Source organism: Globicephala melas, chromosome 3 (assembly GCF_963455315.2).
Source record: "Globicephala melas chromosome 3, mGloMel1.2, whole genome shotgun sequence".
Lineage (NCBI taxonomy): Eukaryota > Metazoa > Chordata > Mammalia > Artiodactyla > Delphinidae > Globicephala > Globicephala melas.
In genome coordinates, this window is record NC_083316.1 from 170,376,360 (window position 1) to 170,399,565 (window position 23,206).

Sequence of the window (23,206 nt, forward strand, 5' to 3'; positions counted from 1 at the left end):
CGGGCCTGTAGGGTGGGTCCGCGCGCCAACCGGAAGCGGAAGTGGCCACTGGGCCGCGGCTGCGGGCTGAAGGCTTTACGCCAGGTGAGGAGGCGGTCGCACTAGGGGCTTCAGCGGGAAGCTGGGGCCTGGGTGGAGACGGAGGCCGAACCCCCTGGCCCTGTGCTGTTCGGCCCTGGGAGGAGCGGGGCAGGACGGGCTTCCCCGGGAGCGGGGTTCCGGAGCGTGTGTAGGTTTTGCTGGGCGGCAGGAACGGCCCGGTCCATGCTCCCTTCTCCCACCTGCAGAGATGGGCTCCAAGGCCAAGAAGCGCGTGGTGCTGCCCACCCGCCCGGCGCCCCCCACGGTGGAGCAGATCCTGGAAGACGTGCGGGGGGCACCCGCCGAGGACCTAGTCTTCACCGCCGTGGCCCGGGAAGGTAGGGGGAGCCCAGGTCGGGCGGGGGAGAGGCGGCCCAGAGACCCCAGCAGGAAGGGGAGGAGGAAGCGCCTGGCTGCCTTTAAGACATACTGGCAGAGTTAAGTAGTCAGGACGGAGACTGTCTGGCCCTGCAGTGCCAAAAATACGTAGGTCTGGCCTTTTGCAGAAAACGTGTGCCCGCCCCTTGTTCAGAAGTTTGGAAGCACATGAGTGTCATACAGTTGTAGGGTGAATTTTGTGTTCCACTCAGTGAGGTTCGTTTATTCATTCAACAAACCTTCATTGAGAACCTGTTGTGGGTCAGGTTCTGGTCTAAGCACTGAGGTGGATAGGTGATGAAAATAGATGGAAGTGCCTGGGACTTCCCTGGCGGTCGAATGGTGACGACTCGGCGCTTCCACTGCAGGCGCCACGGGTTCGCTACCGGGTCGGGGAACTCAGATCCCTCCTGCTGCGCGGCGTGGCCAAGGGGGGGGGTGAAAACCTGCGTGCCCTCGGGCCGTTCTAGTGGGTAGAAACGTTCAATATGTAAGGCTTGTGGGACGATAGAAAGTGAGAAACGCTCTGGGGCTTTGTTTTTTGTTGTTGTTGTTTGATTGTTTTTGGTGTCTTTTTTTAAAGTTGAAGTATAGTTGATTTACAGTGTTTTGTTAACTCCTGATGTACAGCAAAGTGACTCAGTTATACGTACATATACATTCTTCATATTCTTTCCCATTATGGTTTATCACGGGATATTGAATATGGTTCCCTGTGCTCCTGAGTGGGACCTTGTTGTTTATACAGTTTGTATATAATAGTTTACACCTGCTAATCCCAAACTCCCAATTCGTCCCTTCCTCGCCCCCCCTCCCCTTTGGCAAGCACAGTTCTGCTCTCTATGTCTGTGAGTCTGTTTCTGTTTCGTAGATAAGCTCATTTGGGTTGTTTTTTTTCTTTTCTTTTTCTTTTGGCCGCGCTGTTCGGCATGTGGGATCTTAGTTCCCCGACCAGGGATCGAACCCATGCCCCCTGCAGTGGAAGTGTGGAGTCTTAACCACGGGGCCACCAGGGAAGTCCAATTTGGGTCATTTTTTTTTTTTTTTTTTTTTTGGCGGTACGCCGGCCTCTCACTGCTGTGGCCTCTCCTGTTGCGGAGCACAGGCTCTGGATGCACAGGCTCAGCGGCCATGGCTCACGGGCCCAGCCGCTCCGCGGCATGTGGGATCCTCCCGGACCAGGGCACGAACCCGTGTCCCCTGCATCGGCAGGCGGACTCTCAACCACTGCGCCACCAGGGAAGCCCCTTATTTTATTTTTTTATTTTTAAAATTTTTAAAATACTTATTAACAAATATTTATTGAGTATGTGTGGTGTACTGCTATAAAGTGAATGGTGTTTTGTTTTTTTAAAATTTATTTTATTTTTGGCTGCACTGGGTCTCCGTTGCTGCATGCGGGCCTCTCTCTAGTTGCAGCAAGTGGGGACCACTCCTCGCACACACACACGTGTGTACACACACACACACCATATCTTTATCCATTTATCTGTTGATGGACATTTAGGTTGTTTCCATGTCTGGCTATTGTAAATAGTGCTGCTCTGAACATTGGGGTGCATGTGTCTTTTTGAATTAGAGTTTTGTCTGGCTATATGCCCAGGAGTGGGATTGCTGGATCTTATGGTAGCTCTATTTTTAGTTTTTTGAGGAGCCTCCATAGTGTTTTCCAAAGTGGCTACACCAACTTACATTCCCACCAACAGTGTAGGAGGATTCCCTCTTCTCCACACCCTCTCCAGCATTTATTGTTTGTAGACTTTTTTTTTTTTGGCTGCGTTGGGTCTTCATTGCTCTGCATGGGCTTTCTCTAGTTGTGGCGGGCGGGGGCTACTCTTCGTTGCAGTGCGTGGGCTTCTCATTGCGATGGCACGGGCTCTAGGCACACGGGCTTCAGTAGTTGTGCCTTGCAGGCTCAGTACTTGTGGCACACAGGCTTAGTTGCTCCACAGCATGTGGGATCTTCCCGGACCAGGGCTCGAACCCGTGTCCCCTGCATTGGCAGGCGGATTCTTAACGACTGCGCCACCAGGGAAGCCCCGTTTGTAGACTTTTTAATGATGGCCATTCTGACTGGTGTGAGTTGATACCTCATTGTGGTTTTGATTTGCAGTTCTTTAATAATTAGCGATGTTGAGCATCTTTTCATGTGCCTGTTGGCCATCTGTATGTCTTCTTTGAAGACATGTCTGTTTAGATCTTCTGCCCATTTTTCGATTAGGCTGTTTTGTTATTTTGATTGAGTTGTATGAGCTGTTTGTATATTTTGGAGAGTAAGCCCTTGTCAGTCGCATCATTCGCAAATATTTTCTCCCATTCCATAGGTTGACTTTTCGCTTTGATGGTTTCCTTTGCTGTACAAAAGCTTGTGAGTTTGATGAAGTCCCATCTGTTTATTATTTTATTTCCATTATTCATTTATTTATATATTTTGTCTGCGTTCGGTCTTTGTTGTGCCACGTGGGATCTTCATTGAGGCATGTGGGCTTCTCTCTAGTGTGGCGCACGGGCTCCAGGGTGCGTGGGCTCTGTAGTTTGCGGCACACGGGCTCTAGTTGAGGCGCGCAAGCTCAGTAGTTTGCGGCATGTGGGATCTTAGTTCCCCCACCAGGGATCAAACCCTCATTCCCCGCGTTGGAAGGCAGATTCTTTACCACTGGACCACCAGGGAAGTCCCAGTTTTGCTTTTATTTCTGTTGCCTTGGGAGACTGACCTAAGGAAATATTGGTACCATTTATGTCAGAATGTTTTGCCTGTGCTTTTTTCTCGAAGTTGTATGGTGTCATATCTTATATTTAAGTCTTTGAGCCTTGTTGAGTTTATTTTTGTGTATAGTGTGAGGGAATGTTCTAACTTCACTGATTTACACGCAGCTGTGGGACAGTGGTTTTTTTTCTTAATAGTAAAAAAAAAAATTCCGTTCTTTGTTCCATGTAGCCACATTTCAAGGGCTCAGGAGCCCCTGGTGGCTCAGCTGGAGGGCGTTTCCATCATTTGGAACGTCGTGTTGGACGGGGCAGCCCGAGGAACAGGAGCTGTATTTATCTCTGGCCCGCGGCTGGGTCTTCAGAGGCCACTTGAGCCCCAACTTAAGGATCCTGGGCCCAGTTACCCCATGAGCAGTGCCGGGGCCACTCGAGGGCGAGGGGCTTCCCCTGCCGGCCTGTGTTCACATCTAGGACCATACCTGGCCTCCGTGTGCACTGTCTGGCCTTTCCCACCTTGTTACTAAAGCAGATAAAGTGATTTTTAGTTAAATGCCAGCGTTTCTGGGCCTGTTTGTAGACAAGGAAACCAGGCAGAGTGGAGAGGACCTTGACGTATCTCCAGGTGGCCCTGAAACCTGTGCTTTTCCTGCCCTGGTCCCCCCACCCCCCCGCCACGCCCTTTAGGAAGCGTGGTCGTTGGGAAATGTGCGTCCATGCCCTCCTGGCCTCCTCTCACCTCCCTGATTGCTGAGAGCACAGGTGAGGCCGGCCGGCTCATGGTCAGGGTCAAGGCCCTTTCCAGGAGCTGGAGCCCACCCCCAGGCGGGGCCAAGGGACAGTGGAGTCTGGCCTTTACTGTGACCTGTGCCCTTCGGTCCACTGCTTTCTTTGGGGGGTAAACTGAGTCCCCTGTGTGGCCAGCGGGCAGTGATGCTGCCGTGTCCTGTCCCCAGACCCCCCAGCCCCCTCGGGAAGGGCCGAGGACACTGAGGCCCAGCGGGAGCAGCTCTACCAGCAGAGCCGGGTCTACGTGGCCACGAACCAGCGGCTGTGGCGCGTGGGCGCCCAGCTGAAGCAGCAGCGTGAGGAGCTGTGGCGGGCACGCGAGGAGCTGGAGCAGGAGGTCAGCCACGTGGGCCAGGTGGCTCTGCCGGGCACCGCGGCCGCCACCTTCCTGGGCTGACCCGGCTCCCCGGGGCCTCGGGGCCTCCGCTCGACACCTGGCCTGGCGCACCTCACCTGACACCTGGCCCCTGGGTCCCGGAACCAGGGTCCAGGCTCTCTGATCCGCGGCCTAGGCACGCCTGGCACCCAGAGACCCCGGGGGACACAGCCCGCCCAGCGGGTGGGGCTGCCTCAGCCAGGCACAGGCCCCTCCCCGAGGGTGGGGTCCGGGTTGTGCGCATGCCCCTCGCCCTCAGGAGCCCCGACTGGACTTCCTGCAGGGCCCAGCCCCCGAGGGCCCTCCGTCCATCCTCCCTTCCTTCCTCCGGCGACCCTGCTTCACTGCCCACCCCCCATCAGGCTGAACTGGTGGGACCCACCCCTCTGGTTCTGCTGTCTTCGTGTTAACTGGGGGGCCCCAGGGGTCCCAGAAGAGGGTGGGGAGTTCAGTGTCCTCCCTGACACGTAGTGGCTATGGTTATGTGAGGAGCTGTGGCCCCCCCAGGGCCCAGATCTGAGATGGGGCCTCGCGGTGGGTGCCACCCCTCAGGGCCCCCGGCACCCCGACCCAGGGCCTGGGCGCTCCCCCAGGGCACTTGTCTGTCCGTCAGCTGTGGGGTTCTGTCACATGGGGGCGCCATGAGAGGACGTGGTGGTCAGTCCACTGCCCCGGGCCATCACCCAGCTGCCCTCCTGTCCGTACACCTTCGTCTGTGGACAGGTGGGTGGTGGGGCAGGAGAGGATCTTGAAAAGGGCATCACCCTAAAAAACCCATCCCATGAAGACCAGAGAAGCAGTAGGCTGGCGGGAGGTGGCCCCGGGGCCAGGCCCGTCGTGGATGAGCGCAAGTCCCTCTGATGAAATCCCTGTGTGTGGCTGCCTGAACAGTGCCTCCATAGGCCACTCCTTTGCAGGCTCCCCAGAAGCTCGGGGCAGTGCTGGGGCCCAGCACGCAGGGCCCTGACAAGGGAGACCCTGCGCATCCCAGGCAGAAAGAGTGTCTGCTTCACCCTCAGAGACCCCAAAACTGGAGACTTGACTTTGGAGGCCCAGGAGACAAGCCCAGTGCGGGCTTGTCTCTAGTGGCAGCAGTGGACGCCAGGCTGCCTCCTCCAGGGTGCGCTGGCTAACAGCGGGCCCCTGGGGTGAGCTGCTTCCCCTCTCCCTGCCTGGCCTGGCCTCCGGGTGGGGCCGCCTGTCTTTGGGGCACTGTCCACCCTCCAGATCCCCCCTGGCATCAGGCAGAGACACTCCACTGACTCCTGCCGGGTGCCTCCCCCTGCGCCTGTTCTGAGTGCTCTCCCTGCACCCCCGGGTCACGCTGGGGCTCAGCCCTCGGGCGTCCCCTCGCGTCCTCGCGGTTGTGGGGAGCGAGGCTCTGCAGGTGGCATGTGGACCCCCACCCTGGCTTGTCCCCCCTGGAGACGGGCGCAGGCATTGTGGAGCGCAACTCAACAGCTGTTTATTAAAGGTGCATGTGAGACGCCTGGTTCCGCGGCCTCCTTCCGCCAGACGATGGCTTTACAGTTGGGGGGACAGGATGGGACGGGGCTGTACGTATTTACACGTGTCCGGTGGCACTGCAGACCCAGGAGGGAGATGCAGGGTGGAGGGGGAGCCTAGACAGCTGGGCTCGGGCGGCAGCCGGCAGGGTGGCAGGGGTCAGGTGATGCACCGAATCCAGCACCCAGCTCGTGGTGTCCATCTGCTCCTGGGCCCAGGTCCGGGAGTGGGTGTCCTGTGTCCCCTCAGCGGGTGGCCGGGCAGCATCCTGAGGGCTTCAGACTTTGGTCCTCCAGCTCCTGCCGCAGACGACTGTCCAGCAACCGCCAGTGCCTTCCTCCAGGAAGCGCATCTTCTCAGGGCCCTGGGCCCCCATTGGCCTGCTGGGCTGGGTGATGAGGCATGGCTGGCCCCGCTGCAGGGGTTGGAAAAGGCAGAGGTGGCCCTGACAGGATGGCCCCGGCCTGGGGAGAGAACGCCTGGGCCAGACAGAGGGCAGCGGGGGCGGCCGGGGAGGGTCCTCTGCCCCCAGTCACGGTGGCTGCGCTGCTCGCCGAGAGGTAGCTCTGGGAGTTCGCCCCACGGCCCACGTGGGGAGACAGGCACACAGCGGCCAGAGCGCCACCCGGGTCTCCCAGTGCGGGGGGCTCCCACCCCGGCCCTCACGGCTGGGCGAGCTGGGGTGGGTCCCCCTTTTCCAGGGGAGGCTGGCCCATGGTGGTGGTGGGCAGCATCCTTCAGCCCCCATATCTGAGAAGGCGCTCGGAAGACCCCCCAGTCCCGCCCTTCTGGCTACTGACGGGGACTGGGGGCGGCCGGTATCTGAGACGCGTCTGATAGTGATCCGCCTGGGGGCCCGGTCCCTGGCACCCTGCTCAGCCCCCGGCCTCCTTCGCTGCTGCCGGCTGGCCCTCCACAGGAGGGGCACGTGGTGCAGCCCTTCTCTCGTGCTGCATTCAGGCCCTCAGGCAGAGTCCTGGCGCCTGTCCTGCAGGACGGTGTGTCGGTGTGTCGGGTGTGAGGAAGAGGTTGCAGTCTGTGTGTCTCAGCAGCGGCACGGTGTCCGAGGGAGGGGAGGGACAGTCGGTGGTGCCCGGGGTGGAGATGGGGCCCCTCCAGCACCTCCTCTTGACTCAGCCCTGCTCCCCCTCCTCCCAGAGAAGGGACAGATGCTGGCACAGGGTCCCCGGCCCCAGGAGCAGCTCTGCAGGGGACTGTGACTTTAGATCCACGGGACGACCGAGAGCAGCCCCGCCCAGAGCTGGGTTCTGCAGGGAGGCGGTGGGCGGCTCTTCGTGCAGGTATGCCGGGGCTCCCCCTCTGCCTCCTCTGGGACCAGCTCCCTCCAGCACCTGTGGGCTCCAGGGCCCCCGCTCCGAGTCCCACAGCTGTGCTGGACCTCAGGGAGGAGGCCGTGCCCGCACGGAGCCCACAGATCCAGGGCTTCCCGCGTCGCAAAGGAGGTTGAGATCGAAAAGGGAAAGGCCGGGGGCCGGGCGCCGGGCGCTGGGCGGGCGCCTCCCGGGACGTCCTCAGAGTGCAGTCCAGGCCCGGCGGCGGGGCGGTCAGCCGGGCCCCGGCCTCCCCTCGGTGCCCCGCCCGCCTCGGCCAGAGCCCTTGCTGCACGCCTGCCTCTCCATGTTCCTTACGAGGATTGCGGGGGTGCTGTGTCCAGACCACCCCCGGCCAGTCCCGGGGTGCTCCAGGCTCCCTACACTCGCCGTCTCGGGTGGGGCTGCCTTTCTGTGGGGCTCAACCACGCCCCTCCCCCGTGCCCCCCGCTGAGGCTGAACAGGCAGGCCAACCGGCTAAGCCCTGGTGAACAAATTACTCAGCCTTGCCCGTAATTACAGGCTTCCTGCTCTGCCATGGTTGCCTGCCAATGCCCCCAGCTGGCAGGCTCCCGTCCCCCACGTCGGCGGGCGGGCACTGTCACCTCCCTGCGGCTCCCCGGAGGGGAGGGGAGGGGAGGGGGTGTGGTGCTGATGCTGGGCCCGGTGGAGTCAGGAGCCCAGGAGGGCACTGCCGAGGACAGCCCCAGCCAGGAGGGTGGTCTCCGCGTGGGGGCCAGGCTGGGACGGCGCCCTCGTAGGCACCCCCTGGCGGGGACGCAAGGTCCACCCTGCAGCTCACTTTCCTTGCAGAGCCCCCTGGGCATGGAAGCAAGCGCCTACGCAGTGAGGGTGGGGCCCGTAGCAGGGCAGAGGCTCAGAGGGCGGGGCCCGGGTGGGCAGGCGGGTGCTGGGACCACCCTCGGGGCAGCCAGACGGCCCTGGGCCGGGAGAGGACGTTCTGGAAGGCCAGCCCCGGCCACTATCCCAGGAGGCCGGTAGGGGCGGGGGCGGGGGCTTTCTCCACGGCAGAGTCAGTGGTGGCTACCACCATGGGGCTGGGCACGTAGTTGAAGGGGGGGACGCGGGCGGAGCGGCTGGGGGAACCGTGTCGGCTGGCGGGGACGAAGGGGCCGGGGGCGGGCGCCTTGGCGGGGCCCGGCCCGTCCACGTCACTGCCGAGGAGGAGGGAGGGGGCGCTGCCGGTCGTGGCCTGTGGGGTCACCCAGCTCTCCAGGCTCGGGGACGTGCTCGAGTTGGTCTTGGTAGCTGCGAAGTCCTCGGTCTGGACCACGGCGTCGCTGGTCTTGCGCTGCGGAGGGCCTGTGGGGCCGTCCTCCGGTGAGGAGCCCAGCAGGGGCAGGGCGCGGGGGGGCAGCGTGCTCCGCAGGATGTGCGGAACGTCCTCGTCCCGGATGCGACGCCACGTGGTGCCCGGCGCGGCCTCCCCGGTGCTGCTGCGGGGTGCGTTGTCTGCCACAGGCACGGGGGCGTCGGGCCCGCGGGCCACACTGATGTGAGGCAGGGAGGCGTAGCGCTTGACCGTATCGGGCCGGGCGGCTGGCATGCGGACGGGCAGGCGAGACGGGCTCTCAGAGCTGGTGCGCCGGGGCGGCCGCTCGCCCAGGCCGGGCCGGGCCGTGGGGGGCCGCTGGGCGGCGGGAGCCTGCCGGGGGGCCGCCCGCAGCTCATCACAGCGCGAGGAGCATAGGAAGACGGCGGGTAGCGCGGGCCGGCCGCGGCGGGGCAGGCCTGCCTGGGCAGCCGGGGTGGCGGCCTCAGTGGCGGACAGTTCGGTGCGTCGGCGGCGCAGCAGGCCCGGCGACTCCTTGATGAAGGTCAGCTGCCTCCGGAAACCGGAGCGGTCGGAGGCCTCACTGCCGCTGGAGCGGGCGGAGGCCACGCTGCCGCTGGAGCGGGCAGAGGCCACACGCACGAGCCCTGGGCGGCCCCCTCGGGCCCTTGGACCTGGTTCCGGGGCTGCCTTGGCCAGGGGTGGCGGCCCCCGCCGGGTGGGTCTCTGCATGAAGGGGATCCGCACGGGCGACTTCTGTGTCTTGTGCTGCTTGGCCAGCAGGGCCCGGGCGGGAGTCTTGGTTGCGGGGGAGGCCCCGGGGCCGGGCAGGGTTCCTGTGGCCTGGGTGGCCGGGGGTGACCTCCTCGGCAGAGGCTGTGAGGCCGGGGAGGTCTGGGAGGAGCTCGACGAGGGGGTCTTGGCGAGGCGGGCAGGTGGCGTGGCACTCCTCTGAGGGGGGCTCAGCGCCGCCAGCTCCGAGATCTTGCCGGGTCGGTGCAGGCTTCGAGACCTCTGCTGCCCGGGGCCAGGGATTTTGGCGGGGGCTGCTGGCTGCACTGGACTTGGGACTCCCGTCTTTCTCGGCACATTGCGGGGCCCAGGGGCACCTTTGGGCTGGGCCCGGGTGGCTGGGCTGGGCATGTAGATCACTGTCCGTCCCCGGAGCACGGCTGGCACCCCGGACGCGGCCTTCTGAGTGCCACGTGGCTTCTCCAGGCCGCTGCTGCGCTGGGCCAGAGCCCTGTCCCGTTTCTCTGGCCGCATGGCACTGCCCACCTGACCCTCTGCCCTTGGCCTTTGACCCTTCCTGTGCAGGGGAAGCTGCAGGGTGGAGCCCACCGACCGCCCTGAGGCAAAGGACAGAACGGAGTCGGACTCAGAGGAGGCCTCGTGGGTGGCTGCCGCCGCTGCCTGGTGTAGCCACGTGACGATGGAGTTGGCCCCCTCCTGGATGGCGCGCCACTCGACGCTGTCCAGGTCTGAGGCGTGGTCCGAGCCCGCTGCCTCCTCACTGTGCTCCCGGGGCCCCTCTGCTGGCCTCTTCTCCTGCTGCACCGCTCTGGACTGGCGGCACCCTGGGCCAGACACCTGGGGCCGGCGCCTGGGCACGGCTGAGCCAGTGCAGCGCCGGAGCAGCTCTGCCTCGGCCCGCGGGCGGGGGGCGCTGTCCCGCCTGCCCCCGGGGCCTGGGTCCTTGGTGACCCCTGGCTCGCGGGCTCGGGGCCGGCTGGCTGCGCGCTCAAAGGGCTCAGGCTCGCTCAGGGAGCTGGCGGAGGAGCTCAGGGAGTAGCATGGTGGCGTCTCATCAGCGATGAGGCTGGGCTGAGCCCGGGCTGGCGGCGCAACCTTGGGTGCGGCAGCCTTGGGCGGCGCGACCTTGGGCACGGCCTGCACCTCCTTCCTGCCACCAGCCGGGTACTCCCTCTTCACCGCGCGGGGGATCGCAGATGCCCGCCGCGGGGGTGCCACCGCCGCTGCCGCGGACGGCTCTTCGTCTGAGTCGTTGCCATAGAAGCAGTACACGGCCTCCTCGGTGGGCGTCGTGAGGCATAGAGACTGCAGGGCCCCGTCCCCACGCGCCTGTCCCGGGCGGGAGCTGTCCCTGTCTCTGCAGGCGCTAGGGGGCCGGCAGAGGGGCAGCTCCAGCCCTGCGCGGCTCCTGCCAGCCCCCCGGGGCTGCTCTGTGCTCCGGCCCGTGCCCCCCGCCCTGTGCCGGTGCCCGGCGGGCTGCCTGGTGGGGGCGGCATGGCCCGCAGCCTTCTGCCCCTGCGCAGGCCCGCCATCCCCGGGGGGTCCCTGCAGTGTCTCCTCGCTGAGGGAGGTGGTGCTGGAGAAGGTGACCGGCGTGCCCTCGGCCGAGTCGGTGCAGGACTCATCCTCCCGTGCCGGGGCGGGCACCAGCATGTAGACGGGCACGGGCAGGGTGCGGTGGCCAGGCACCAGCGCCGAGGCCACCTTGCGGAGCCGGGCGGGCACGGTCCCACCCAGGCACTCGCGCAGCAGTTCCAGGTCCCGGTCGGTGGATGTTGGCCCTTCGAGGCGGCCGCTGGCCTCATCCCGTCGGCGGTGCCCGGGGCCCACGCCTCCCGCACTGCTGCGCTCAGGGCAGGCCGGGGGCAGCAGCCGCAGCTCCACGTCCTTCTGCACATAGAGCTCATGCAGGGCCAGCGCACTCAGGCTGGAAGCACACGAGAAGTTCTCGTCGGGCTTCTCCACGGTGAAGCGCACGCTGCCCGCGTCCAGCTCAGACGGTAGCCGGCAGCGCTCCCGGCAGTCGGCGATGTCCAGGAAGCGCTTCACGTAGCTCTCCCACTGCAGGCTGAACTGGGTGACCTCACGCTCGCCCGGCGGCGCGGGGGCCGGCGGGGGCGTCTTGCTGCGGCTCGGTGGCATGGTCTGCCCGGGGCTGTCGGGCAGCTCGCTGGGGCTGACTGTACCGCTGCCCAGCCCGCTGCACGGATCGCTGGCGACGGAGCTGGCAATGGATGGGCTCTCGAAGCTGCCCAGCGAGCTGACCGAGCTGCAGCGGCTCAGCACCAGTGGCGTCTCCTGTACGCAGTTCTCAGACGAGCTGGACGGCGTGGCGTCCTCCACCCCCAGGCCCCGGCCCCGCTGAGGCACAGGGATGGCCATGGGCAGGGAGGCGGAGCCCGGCCCCTGCCAGGCCCCGTCCAGCCCGGCCTCGCTGGGGCCAGCCTCCTCCAGCCCCTCCAGGGACGAGTCGCTGTCATCCAGGTCCCCGGCCTCACTGGGCCCTGGGCGGCCAGCCGAGGACAGTGAGGACAGGGAGCTGCAGCGGGATAGGCAGAGGGGCGCCTTCTCCACCGCCAGCTTCTCGGGCACCTTGCTTAGGTCCTCTGCGGGCAGCCAGGCCTGTTTCCGGGCCCTGGGGGCCAGGGACCCCGCGCCCGCTCTGGTGGTGCCCTCAAGCAGCGGCACATGCTGGTAGGTGGGCGACAGCTTGATGGTGCACACGCGGGCATCTGTGGCCGCGGTGTCCCGGGCCTTGGGCTCAACCTGGCCGCTGGGCAGGTTGAGGTCAAGCCGGCTGGGCCGCGCCTGGCCGCACAGGGGTCCCTCGCAATGCTCGGCCAGCGCGGCCAGCGAGCAGGGCTGCGAGTGCTCGCGGGGACAGTGCCCGTCGCTGGTGCTGCCGCTGTTAAGACTGTCGTTTGAGAGGCTGGCGTGGGCCGCCTTGAGCCGCAGCAGCGGGTGAGCCCGGCTGCCGGCCTCTCGCCGCCCTGCCTCGGGCCCCCGGCAAGGGGAGCAGGAGTGCGCACGGCCCTCCCGTGGGGCCTCCTGCCCGGGATCCCCAGAGCTGAGGCTGAAGCTGTCGTCAGACGAGGTGTGCAGGGCCGAGATGTCCTCCACCAGCCGGTCGATGCGCGCCACTGCCAGTGCCAGCTTGGCCTTGGCCCTGGCTGCCACAGCTGCCTCCCCGCCGGCCTCCTTCTCGGACTCCAGGCCGCCCCGGTGGGCGGGCGGGGTGCGGGCCAGCGCCTGGCCCTGCAGGAAGGGGCTGCCCAGGAAGAGGGGCAGCACGGCGGGGCTGGCGGGCTCGGCGGTGGCGGCAGCTGCGGTGGCCAGAGAGGGTGCGTCGTCATCATCAAAGCAGCCCGAATCAGAAGCGTAGTCCTGGGCCAGGCCATCCAGGTGGCGCAGGGGCGGCAGCGGCTTCTTGGAGGTGGCCTCGGCCTCGGGCAGGCCTTGCTTCTCCAGGTGGTCAAGTGCCTGCGCCAGGTGCCGCGCGTCCAGCGCAGCCTCCAGCGCCCGCTGCTTGCGCACGTACAGGCTGGGCGCACAGGCGCTGGGGGAGACGGCAGTGGCTGCCGCCTGGTACTTGGCGGGCCGGTGGGCCAGCAGGTTGCGCAGGGCGGCGGCGCTGCCCATGGCGATCATCTTGTGCTTGGAGTGCACCAGGTTGCGCAGCATGCCCACAGCACCCAGGTCCCACAGCAGCTCCTGGTCACCGGCGCTGCGGGCCGACAGGTTCCAGAGCGTGCCACATGCGTTGCTCACGATGGTCAGGCTGTGCGACGTCAGGTGCTGCAGCAGCGTCTGCAGGCAGTTGTGGTCCCGCAGCACCTGCCTGCGGGGGCCGGAGGGGTGAGGAGGGGCGGGAGGTGTGCGTCAGACCCCCGCCAGCCCGGACCCCAGCCCACCGGACACCCGCCCGCCGGCAGGACCGTGGCCACGTGGGACAAGTCAAAACGGAAGGTGCCCAGGTGACATTGCATTTCAAAGGAAGGGATACATTTTTAGTAAAAGCATATCCCAAACATTGAGTGTGCTGTGCTTGTGTGAAAGGTTTCATTTATTAATCTCAGCAAACTATTTATGAAACAATACTAATGTGTTAACATTACTTATTATTTACCTTTTCTTTTTTTTTTTTTCCCCCCGCTACGCGGCCCTCTCATTGCTGTGGCCTCTCCCGTTGCGGAGCATAGGCTCTGGGCACGCAGGCTCAGCAGCCATGGCTCACGGCCGGACCGGGGCATGAACCCGTGTCCCCTGCATCTGCAGGCAGACTCTCAACCAGTGCGACACCTGGGAAGCCCCTATTACTTATTATTTAAAATGAAATTTCATTAAAACCATCTCATTTTATTTCTTTAATTTTTATTTTACATTGGAGTACAGGTGATTTACAGTGTTGTGTTACTTTCAGGTGTACAGCTAAGTGATTCAGTTATACATGTACGTATATCCGTTCTTTTTCAGATTCTTTTCCCATTTAGGTAATTACAGACTATTGATTGGAGTTCCCTGTGCTACACAGTAGGTCCTGTTGATTTCCTATTTTATGTATGGTAGTGTATAGTATAACTCATTTTAGGGCATCTAAATCTTGTGATATTTGGGATATACTAAAGACAGATATCTGTTTGCCTTTAAAAATACTAAGCATTGTTTCTTAATTATTGTCATCACTAGTAAATAAATGTTTTATTTTACTTGTTAAGATCTTTAGCACAAGTATCTCCCATGCAACATTCGGGACTATACTAAAGATAGTGTTTTTAAAAGAAAACAAAAATCTAAGTATTGTTTGTTAATTATTAGCATAATTAGTAAATCAGCGTTTTAATTTAATTGATAAAGTCTTTAGCACAAGCGTATCCCATGCAGTATTTAGGATATGCTTTTTCAAAGTTATGTGTTTTCATACAACTCAAGCATTATTTATTAGTAGTATTAACAAATAATTTTATTTATTTTAACAAAGAACACATTTTTACTATTATTTAGAAAATAATGTGTTGTGGTTTTTTTTCTTTGTTTTTTTTTGCATTACGCGGGCCTCTCACTGTTGTGGCCTTTCCTGTTTCGGAGCACAGGCTCCGGACACACAGGTTCAGCAGCCATGGCTCACGGACCCAGCCACTCAGCGGCATGTGGGATATTTCCGGAGCAGAACACGAACCCGTGTCCCCTGCATCGGTAGGCGGACTCTCAACCACTGCGCCACCAGGGAAGCCCCTGTTACTTATTATTTAAAATGAAATTTCATTAAAACCATATCATTTTATTTCTTTAATTTTTATTTTACATTGGAGTACAGCTGATTTACAGTGTTGTGTTACTTTCAGGTGTACAGCTAAGTGATTCAGTTATACATGTACATATATCCTTTCTTTTTCAGATTCTTTTCCCATTTAGGTTATTACAGACTATTGATTGGCGTTCCCTGTGCTACACAGTAGGTCCTGTTGATTACCTATTTTATGTATAGTAGTGTATAGTATAACTCATTTTAGGGCACCTAAATCTTGTGATATTTGGGGTATACTAAAGACACATTTCTGTTTGCTTTTAAAAATACTAAGTATTGTTTCTTAATTATTGGCATTACTAGTAAATAAATGTTTTATTTTACTTGGTAAGATCTTTAGCACAAGTATCTCCCATGAAACATTCGGGAATATACTAAAGGTAGTGTTTTTAAAAGATAACAAAGGGCTTCCCTGGTGGCGCAGTGATTGAGAGTCCGCCTGCCGATGCAGGGGACACGGGTTCGTGCCCCGGTCCGGGAAGATCCCACATGCTGCGGAGCGGCTGGGCCCGTGAGCCGTGGCCACTGAGCCTGCGCGTCCGGAGCCTGTGCTCCACAACAGGAGAGGCCACAACAGTGAGAGGCCCGCGTACCGCAAAAAAAAATAATAATAAAAAAATAAAAGATAACAAAAATCTATTGTTTGTTAATTATTAGCATAATTAGTAAATTAATGTTTTAATTTAATTGATAAAGTCTTTAGCACAAGCACATCCCATGCAGTGTTTAGGATATGCTTTTTAAAAGTTATGTGTTTTCATAAATCTGAAGCGTTATTTATTAGTAGTATTAACAAATTATTCATTTTAATAAAGAACACATTTTTACTATTATTTAGAAAGTAATTTGTTTTGTTTTGTTTTGTTTTTTGTGGTACGCGGGCCTCTCACTGTTGTGGCCTCTCCCATTGCGGAGCACAGGCTCCAGACACACAGGTTCAGCGGCCATGGATCACGCGCTCAGCCGCTCAGCGGCATGTGGGATCTTCCCGGACCGAGACACGAACCTGTGTCCCCTGCATCGGCAGGCGGACTCTCAACCACTGCGCCAGCAGGGAAGCTCCTATTACTTACTATTTAAAATGAAATTTCATTAAAACCATCTTATTTTATTTCTTTACTTTTTATTTTACATTGGAGTACAGCTGATTTACAGTGTTGTGTTACTTTCAGGTGTACAGCTAAGTGATTCACTTATACATGTACATATATCTGTTCTTTTTCAGATTCTTTTCCCATTTAGGTTATTACAGACTATTGATTGGCGTTCCCTGTGCTACACAGTAGGTCCTGTTGTGCTACACAGTAGGTCCTGTAGTGTATAGTATTACTCATTTTAGGGCATTTCAATCTTGTGATACTTGGGATATACTAAAGACAGATTTCTGTTTGCTTTTAAAAATACTAAGCATTGTTTCTTAGTTATTGGCATCACTAGTAAATAAATGTTTTATTTTGTTAAGATCTTTAGCACAAGTATCTCCCATGCAACATTCGGGAATATACTAAAGATAGTGTTTTTAAAAGAAAACAAAAATCTAAGTATTGTTTGTTAATTATTAGCATAATTAGTAAATTGTTTTAATTTATAAAGTCTTTAGCACAAGCATATCCCATGCAGTATTTAGGAGATGCTTTTTAAACGTTATGTGTTTTCCTACATGTGAAGCATTATTTATTAGTAGTATTTACAAATAATTTTATTTAATAAAGAACACATTTTTACCATTATTTAGAAAATAATGCTTCTGTTTTTTTTTTTTTTTGCAGTTCACCAGCCTCTCACTGTTGTGGCCTCTCCCGCTGCAGCGCACAGACTCCGAACACGCAGGCTCAGCGGCCACGGCTCACGGGCCCAACCGCTCCGTGGCATGTGGGATCTTCCCGGACCGGGGCACGAACCCGTGTCCCCTGCATCGGCAGGCGGACTCTCAACCACTGCGCCACCAGGGAAGCCCTGCATTTTTATTTTTAATAATTTAATTTAAAATTCAGTATATCCCACGCAATATTTGCAATATTCTTATACTTTATAATAGCTATGTACTTTCATACATTAGAATTATTACTATTAATGTTACCTAGTAGGTAATAGTTACGCTAATGAAGAATAAGCATTGTTTTATTTATTAATGTTGCTTAGTGAATATTTTAATAAAGAACAACTATTTATGATTATTATTTAGAAAATTATGTATATGCTTACTATGTTAATTTACAATTTAGTACAAGTATATCCCGTGCAGTGTTTGGGATGTATTTATACTAAAGATAGTACTTTTAAAGTAAACTGAAATCTAAATATTGTTTGTTAGTTATTAGCATTATTAATAAATAATGTTTTATTTTAATTGGTAAAATCTTTAGCGCAAGTATAGCCCATGCATTATTTGGGATATAGTTATAATTTTTAATGGTTACGTATTTTCATACGTTAGAAGCATTACTTAACGTTACCTAGTAAGAAGTTAATATGTATGTTAATGAAGAATAATCTTTGTTTACTACTTAGCGCATAATAGTTTGAAAAAGAAAAAGCATTATTAATATGACTTAGAATGCTACGTATATTTTTACTAAGTTAATTTAAAATGTGGTACGAGTATATCCCAGGCAGTATTGGGGATGTATTTATACTAAAAACAGTCAGCGACCGGGGATGCATCGTGCCGACCCATTCGCAGGTGGACGAGGTGAGGCTCCCCGTGGTTCAGCGCTGAGGGGGAGCCGCCAGCCCCACGCCAGCTGCTCCTGGGCTCCACCTGCCCAGCACCCTCCCCCGTGCCCCCTGCTGACCTGTAGTCCTCACGGGTGGCGATGAGGCTGGACACGTTGCGCAGGATGCCGCCTCCGCTCTCGATGATGGCCAGCGAGTTGCTCTGGCACTTGTAGGTCAGTGTGCTGACCAGGAAGCCCAGGGCGCCATCCACCTGGCAGATGGCAGCCTTGTTCTCCGTGCTGTGCGCTGAGAGGTTCCACAGGGCGCTGAGCACGCTCTTCAGGGTGGACTCCTGGGCACAGGGCAGGAGCAGGAGGGGGGTCAGCGGCGGGTCCCCAGCCCCACCCACCCCCGGGCCCTCTCCCTCGAGGCGCCGACACAAGGCACCCAAATGCCTCTTCGAGTAGAAGTCAAAAGTAACACAACCAGGGGCTTCCCTGGTGGCGCAGTGGTTGAGAGTCCGCCTGCCGATGCAGGGGACGCGGGTTCGTGCCCCGGTCCGGGAAGATCCCGCGGGTTCGTGCCCCGGTCCGGGAAGATCCCACATGCCGTGGAGCGGCTGGGCCCGTGAGCCATGGCCACTGAGCCTGCGCATCTGGAGCCTGTGCTCCGCAACGGGAGAGGCCACAACAGTGAGAGGCCCGCGCACCGCAAAAAAAAAAAAAGTAACACAACCGGCCACAGCAAGATCTTTTGGGTTGGAAGCCCCCGGTCTGGTTGTCCGTCTGGCTTGACTTCCCCCCAAGGTGGCGAACTCACCACCTGCTGCCAGTGCCTCCCAGCCACGTGGCTGGCACCCCGCAAACGTGGCCCCCACCACCCTGCCCGGGGCCCACCTTGGAGGCTCGCAGGACGCACTGCATCAGGGCCGTCATGCTGCCCACCTCCCTCAGCACCTTCTTGCTGTTGATGTCCGCCCTCCAGGACAGGTTGCGCAGGATGCTGGACACCACCTGGGCGAGTGCAGGACAGGCTGTCTGGGCCCGGGCCCGGCTTCCAGGGTGGCTCACAGGGCCCACCCGCAAGCCCCACGGTGGCAGGTGGCAGAGCCCAGGGTTGCCCCCCACCCCCGGCAGCACCACAGCCCCCCGGGTACCTGGTGCAGCTCCTCACTCTCGGACGCCAGCTGGGCCACGATGGCCTCCATGCAGCCCCGGCGGGCGCACAGTGCGGCCTGTGGGGTGACACGGGAGTCATGCCATGGCGGGAGGTGGGGCGGGGGCACCTGCCGCGTTGACTGAGCACCTACTATGTGCTGGAGCTCGAACCCCACCCCCCACCCCATCTTCACCACCACAGCGGAGGGAGAGCACTCGCCCTGTTGCTCTGATGAGAAGACAGGCTCCGGCAGGCGCAGACACCCTGCCCAGGCCCAGAGGCCCCCGCTCCACAGGGGCGGCAGCAAAGGGGCCAAGAGGATGGTGGCCTGGACCCCAGGCCTCAGTCTCCCCGCCTGTCCCCGCCTCTCAGTGCTGCTTCGAGGCGGGGAGGAGGCCAGCAGGTCTTGGCCTGGGGGATGCTGGCCTACCCGCCGGCCCACCCAGGCACCTTGTTGGCGACGTCCCCGAAGGTTAGGTTGGTGAGGGTCATGCCGGCGTATCGGCGCAGGGCCAGGTTGAGAGGGTCCCGGGTCATCTTGTGCATCTCATAGTCAACCTGCAGTAACTCCGCCACGGCCTGCAGCCCACCTGTGTGGACACGGCAGGGCTGGGGGCAGGGGGGCGCCCCTCACCACCCCGCCTGCCCACCTCCCAGCCTCTGCCCGCGCAGCTCACTCTACCTATACGCCCTCCCCTCCCTCCGATCTGCTCTCCTCAAGCCCACCTTTGAAGCCCAACTCTGAGAACACCTCCTCCAGGCAGCCTGGCTGGCCCAGCCCCCTGCGTGCCCTGCACCTTCACACCCGCATCTTTTCTGCCCTCAGCCCCCAGTCACACTTCGTCCGGCTGCCGGGCCTTTGCACATTGCTGTTCCCTCTGCCCGGGATGCTCTTCCCCACTGTTCGCCCAGTTTCCTGGGTCCCCTTCTGCTCAAGAGTGACTTCCTCAGGGAAGCCCCCAACTCCCCAGATGAGAAGTTCCCAAAGCATTAGCCAGCAAGCCGCTGAGGGCAGGGCTGGTGGCTGCCCCGCTGCGTCCCCAGGACGGACCAGACGGCGTGTGCTCAGGAGCCACTGCTGATGGCTCACACACGCGACTTTTTTTTCCTTTTTTTTCTTTTAGTTTTTTGGCCATGCCACAGAGCATGTGGGATCTTAGTTCCCCGACCCGGAATCAGACCCGCGGCCCCTGCAGTGGAAGCACGGAGTCTTAACCACTGGACCGCCAGGGAGGTTCCTGCACATACAGTTCTTTACTCACTAGGACAACTGGGTTCTCACTTTACAAAGAGTAAATGGTCGGGACTTCCCTGGTGGTCCAGCGGTTAAGACTCCATGCTTCCAAAGCAAGGGGTGCCCGGGGTTCGATTCCTGGTCAGGGAACTAGATCCCACATGCTGCAACTAAAAGCCTGCATGTCCCAACTAAAAGATTCTGCATGGGGACTTACCTGGTGGTGCAGTGGTTAAGAATCCACCTGCCAATGCACGGGACACGGGTTCGAGCCCTGGTCCAGGAAGATCCCACATGCCGCGGAGGAACTAAGCCTGTACGCCACAACTATTGAGCCTGCGCTCTAAAGCCCGCAAGCCACAACCACTGAGCCCATGTGCCACAACTACTGAAGCCCGTGCGCCTAGAGCCCGTGCTCCGCAACAAGAGAAGCCACCGCAATGAGAAGAAGCCCGTGCACCACAACGAAGAGCAGCCCCTGCTTGCCGCACTAGAGAAAGCCCACGCGCAGCAACAAAGACCCCAACGCAGCCAAAAAATTTTTTTTAGTTAAAGAAAAAGATTCTGCATGCTGCAACTAAGACCTGGTGCAGCCAAATAAATAATTTTTTTTAAAGAGTAAATGGTCAGCGGGAGCAGAAGGGAAAGAACCTGCAGGAACCCAAACACACACAGCCCTTCCCCCTTGTTCGGCAACAGGATCGTCCTCAGGACCCGGGACCGATGAGGCAGCTTTGCTGAAGAGCACGCCAGTGGGGACCACCCTGGGGAAGGGGCTTAGCAACACAAACCTACAAACTTCCAAAGCGAACCTGTACGTGTGTGTGCACAGCAGCACGAGTCACAGCAGCCAGAAGGTGGAAACAGCCTGAGTGTCCATCACCAGACGATGGAGAAACACACCGTGTCCCTCCACACACGGGGACGTCCCTCAGCCACGAAAAGGGGTGAAGCCCTGACCCTCGCTACCACATGGACGGACCCGGAGAACACGATGCTCAGTGAGAGAAGCCAGACACACAGTGTGTGATTCCATTGATGGGAAACGTCCAGAACAGGCAGAACCACAGACACACAGCATGGGTTCGTGGTTGCCAGGGGCTGGGGAGGGGGATGGGGGGCTGAGTGGTTAATGGGGACAGGGTTTCAGTTTGGGAAGATAAGATTAAAAATGGTTAAGACAGTAAATTTTATGTTACATATAATTTACCACAGTTTAAAAAAATGTTTAGGGAATTCCCTGGCGGTCCAGTGGTTAGGACTCGGTGCTTTCACTGCTGAGGGCCCAGGTTCAATCCCTGATTGGGGAACTAAGATCCCATAAGCTCTGCAGCGTGGCCAAAAAAAATTAAAATTTAAAAAATGTTTAAATACGTAATTATAAGTCAGAGTGGGGAGCTTCCAAAGCCTTTTTGCTTCTTAATCTGGAAACGCCACTCCCGGGAACCCACACAAAGGAAAAAAATAACAATAGGGAAAAAGAGGTTGAACTGAACTGTGCGTGGGGCACGTTCACTGGATGAGCCACTCAGCTCATCACGCATCCCTTGCCTGACTGACAGACACCAGTGACATGCCAGCATTTCCATCTCGGGACCCCTGTACACGCTGAACATTTTTTTGAGGACCCCAAAGAGTTCACTTGGGTCACAGCTCAATATTTATGATACTGCCACCAACAACAAAACAAACATCCCAATCAAAAAATGGGCAGAAGACCTAAATAGACATTTCTCCAAGGAAGACATACAGATGGCCAAGAGGCACGTGCAAAGATGCTCGACGTCACTTATTCTTAGAGAAAGGCAAATCAAAACTACCATGAGCTACCACCTCACACCCGTCAGAATGGCCATCGTTAAAACGTCTACAAATAACAAATGCTGGAGAGGGTGTGGAGAAAAGGGAACCCTCCTACACTGTTGGTGGGGATGTAAGTTGGTGCAGCCATTATGGAGAACAGTATGGAGGATCCTTAAACAACTAAAAATAGAGTTACTATATGATCCAGCAATCCCACTCCTGAGCATATACCCGGACAAAACTAGAATTTGAAAAGATACATGCGCCCCTGTGTTCACAGCAGCACCATTTACAATAGCCAAGACATGGAAGCAACCTAAATGTCCATTGACTGATGAGTGGATAAAGAAAATGTGGTATATATAGATACAATGGAATATTACTAGGCCTTAAAAAAAAGAATGAAATAATGCCATTTGCAGCAACATGGATGAGCCCAGAGATTATCATACTAAGTAAAGTATGTCAGACAAATACCATATGATATCACTTTTATGTGGCATCTAAAATATGACACAAATGAACTTATCTACGAAACAGAAACAGACTCATGGGCACAGAGAAGAGACTTATGGTTGCCAGGGGGGAGGGGGTTGGGGGAGGGATGGAGTGGGAGGCTGGGGTTAGCAGATGTAAACTATTATATATAGGATAGATGCACAACAAGGTCCTACTGTAAAGCACAGGGAACCATATTCAATATCCTGTGATAAACCATAATGGAAAAGAATATAAAAGAAGAATGTATAGGTAACTGCATCCCTTTACACCTGAAACTAACACAATATTGTAAATCAACTATACTTCAATAAACAAAAAATATTTACCACACTAGAAATGAAAACGGAGAAATCTTTTAACCCCAGAACGCACAGCCCAGCGGTCCTCAGAGTAGGAGTGCCTGGAAAAACCCCTCTGAACACACATGCGCACGAGAGTGAAAAAGGCAGATCGCATCTTCGTGGAATTATCAACATAGCACTGAGTGTGCAGGCCTCTCGGAAGGAGCTTGGTAACCTCCAGCCGTCCCTGGACCGGCTGGCGGAGGAAGGACTCCAGACCTGTGCCCTCTTGTAAAATGTCCGCCACTCCAGATGCCCCTCCCGGAAAGGCTGCTCCTGGGCGCTCCCCCCCACACCCACATTGGGTTTCGAGCGCCCGAGTCTATGTGGCCGGACCACGTGAGACCTTACAGCACCTTTGGTTTGACCATCTGCTGGGTGAGAAGTAGTGCCTCGTTTGGCCCTTGATGTTTCCTTTCCCCATGTTTTGATTACTTTTATGCGGAAAAGATGCTGCAGTACTCCCAAACCTAAAACTTCACAGGGTCGCTCCGCCTCGACCACCCAGTAGCTCCGATTCACCTTTTCTCCTGCCTTCCCGGCCTCTCCCCTGTTCTCTGAGCCCCAGGACCACTAGTGCCGAGAATCTGCCCTGCACTGGGTGAGGCCCGGAGGCCGTCCAGATAGCTCCAGCTCGCAGGGGCGGCGAGGGGCACTCACCCAGCTCGTTCATGGCACGGCGGTATTCCTCGTCGAAGGAGAGCTTCATCACGGCGCAGGTGGCCTGGCAGATCTGTGGCTCGATGGGGACCGGGGCTGTGGGCAAGGGGACCGGGTCAGAGCCCTTCCACTGCAGGAAATGTCGCCTGGTGGGTCCCCGCCCCTCCCTGCAGTCTCCACCCTGCAGACCTGCCAAGACCTGGAGCTTTACAAAGTGCTGCCCGCCGGGCGCGCGGGGTCACCCCCAGAGCATCGGCCCCTCTGAAGTGAACGAGGAGGGGCCTGCCTCACCTAGCCTGGTGCTTAGCATCTGATACTAACTTTGCAGGCGG

General features: G+C 57.9%; 2 protein-coding genes across 7 annotated transcripts in view; one reads left to right on the plus strand and one right to left on the minus strand.

Annotated features, from left to right (window-relative positions):
• On the plus strand, positions 1-14,957 carry C3H19orf25 (chromosome 3 C19orf25 homolog). The gene is made up of 3 exons (XM_030845753.2): positions 1-84; positions 288-419; positions 4,122-14,957. The coding sequence occupies exons 2-3, from the start codon at positions 290-292 to the stop codon at positions 4,349-4,351; spliced, it is 360 nt and encodes a 119-aa protein (XP_030701613.1). The 5' UTR covers positions 1-84; positions 288-289; the 3' UTR covers positions 4,352-14,957.
• The window catches only part of APC2 (APC regulator of WNT signaling pathway 2), a 26,116-nt gene continuing 10,496 nt past the window's right edge, over positions 7,587-23,206 (minus strand). For 5 of the 6 annotated variants that reach the window (XM_030845755.2, XM_060297444.1, XM_060297446.1 and 2 more), the window contains exons 10-15: positions 22,875-22,970; positions 18,786-18,925; positions 18,334-18,411; positions 18,074-18,190; positions 17,315-17,529; positions 7,587-13,052 (exon numbers count right to left, since the gene is read on the minus strand). In XM_030845755.2, coding sequence (XP_030701615.2) covers positions 8,150-13,052; positions 17,315-17,529; positions 18,074-18,190; positions 18,334-18,411; positions 18,786-18,925; positions 22,875-22,970 — 5,549 coding nt within the window. In that variant the 3' untranslated portion in view covers positions 7,587-8,149. Of the gene's footprint in view, positions 13,053-17,314; positions 17,530-18,073; positions 18,191-18,333; positions 18,412-18,785; positions 18,926-19,786; positions 22,693-22,874; positions 22,971-23,206 lie in introns of those variants that run through there. The other variant, XM_060297449.1, reaches the window with a different exon arrangement.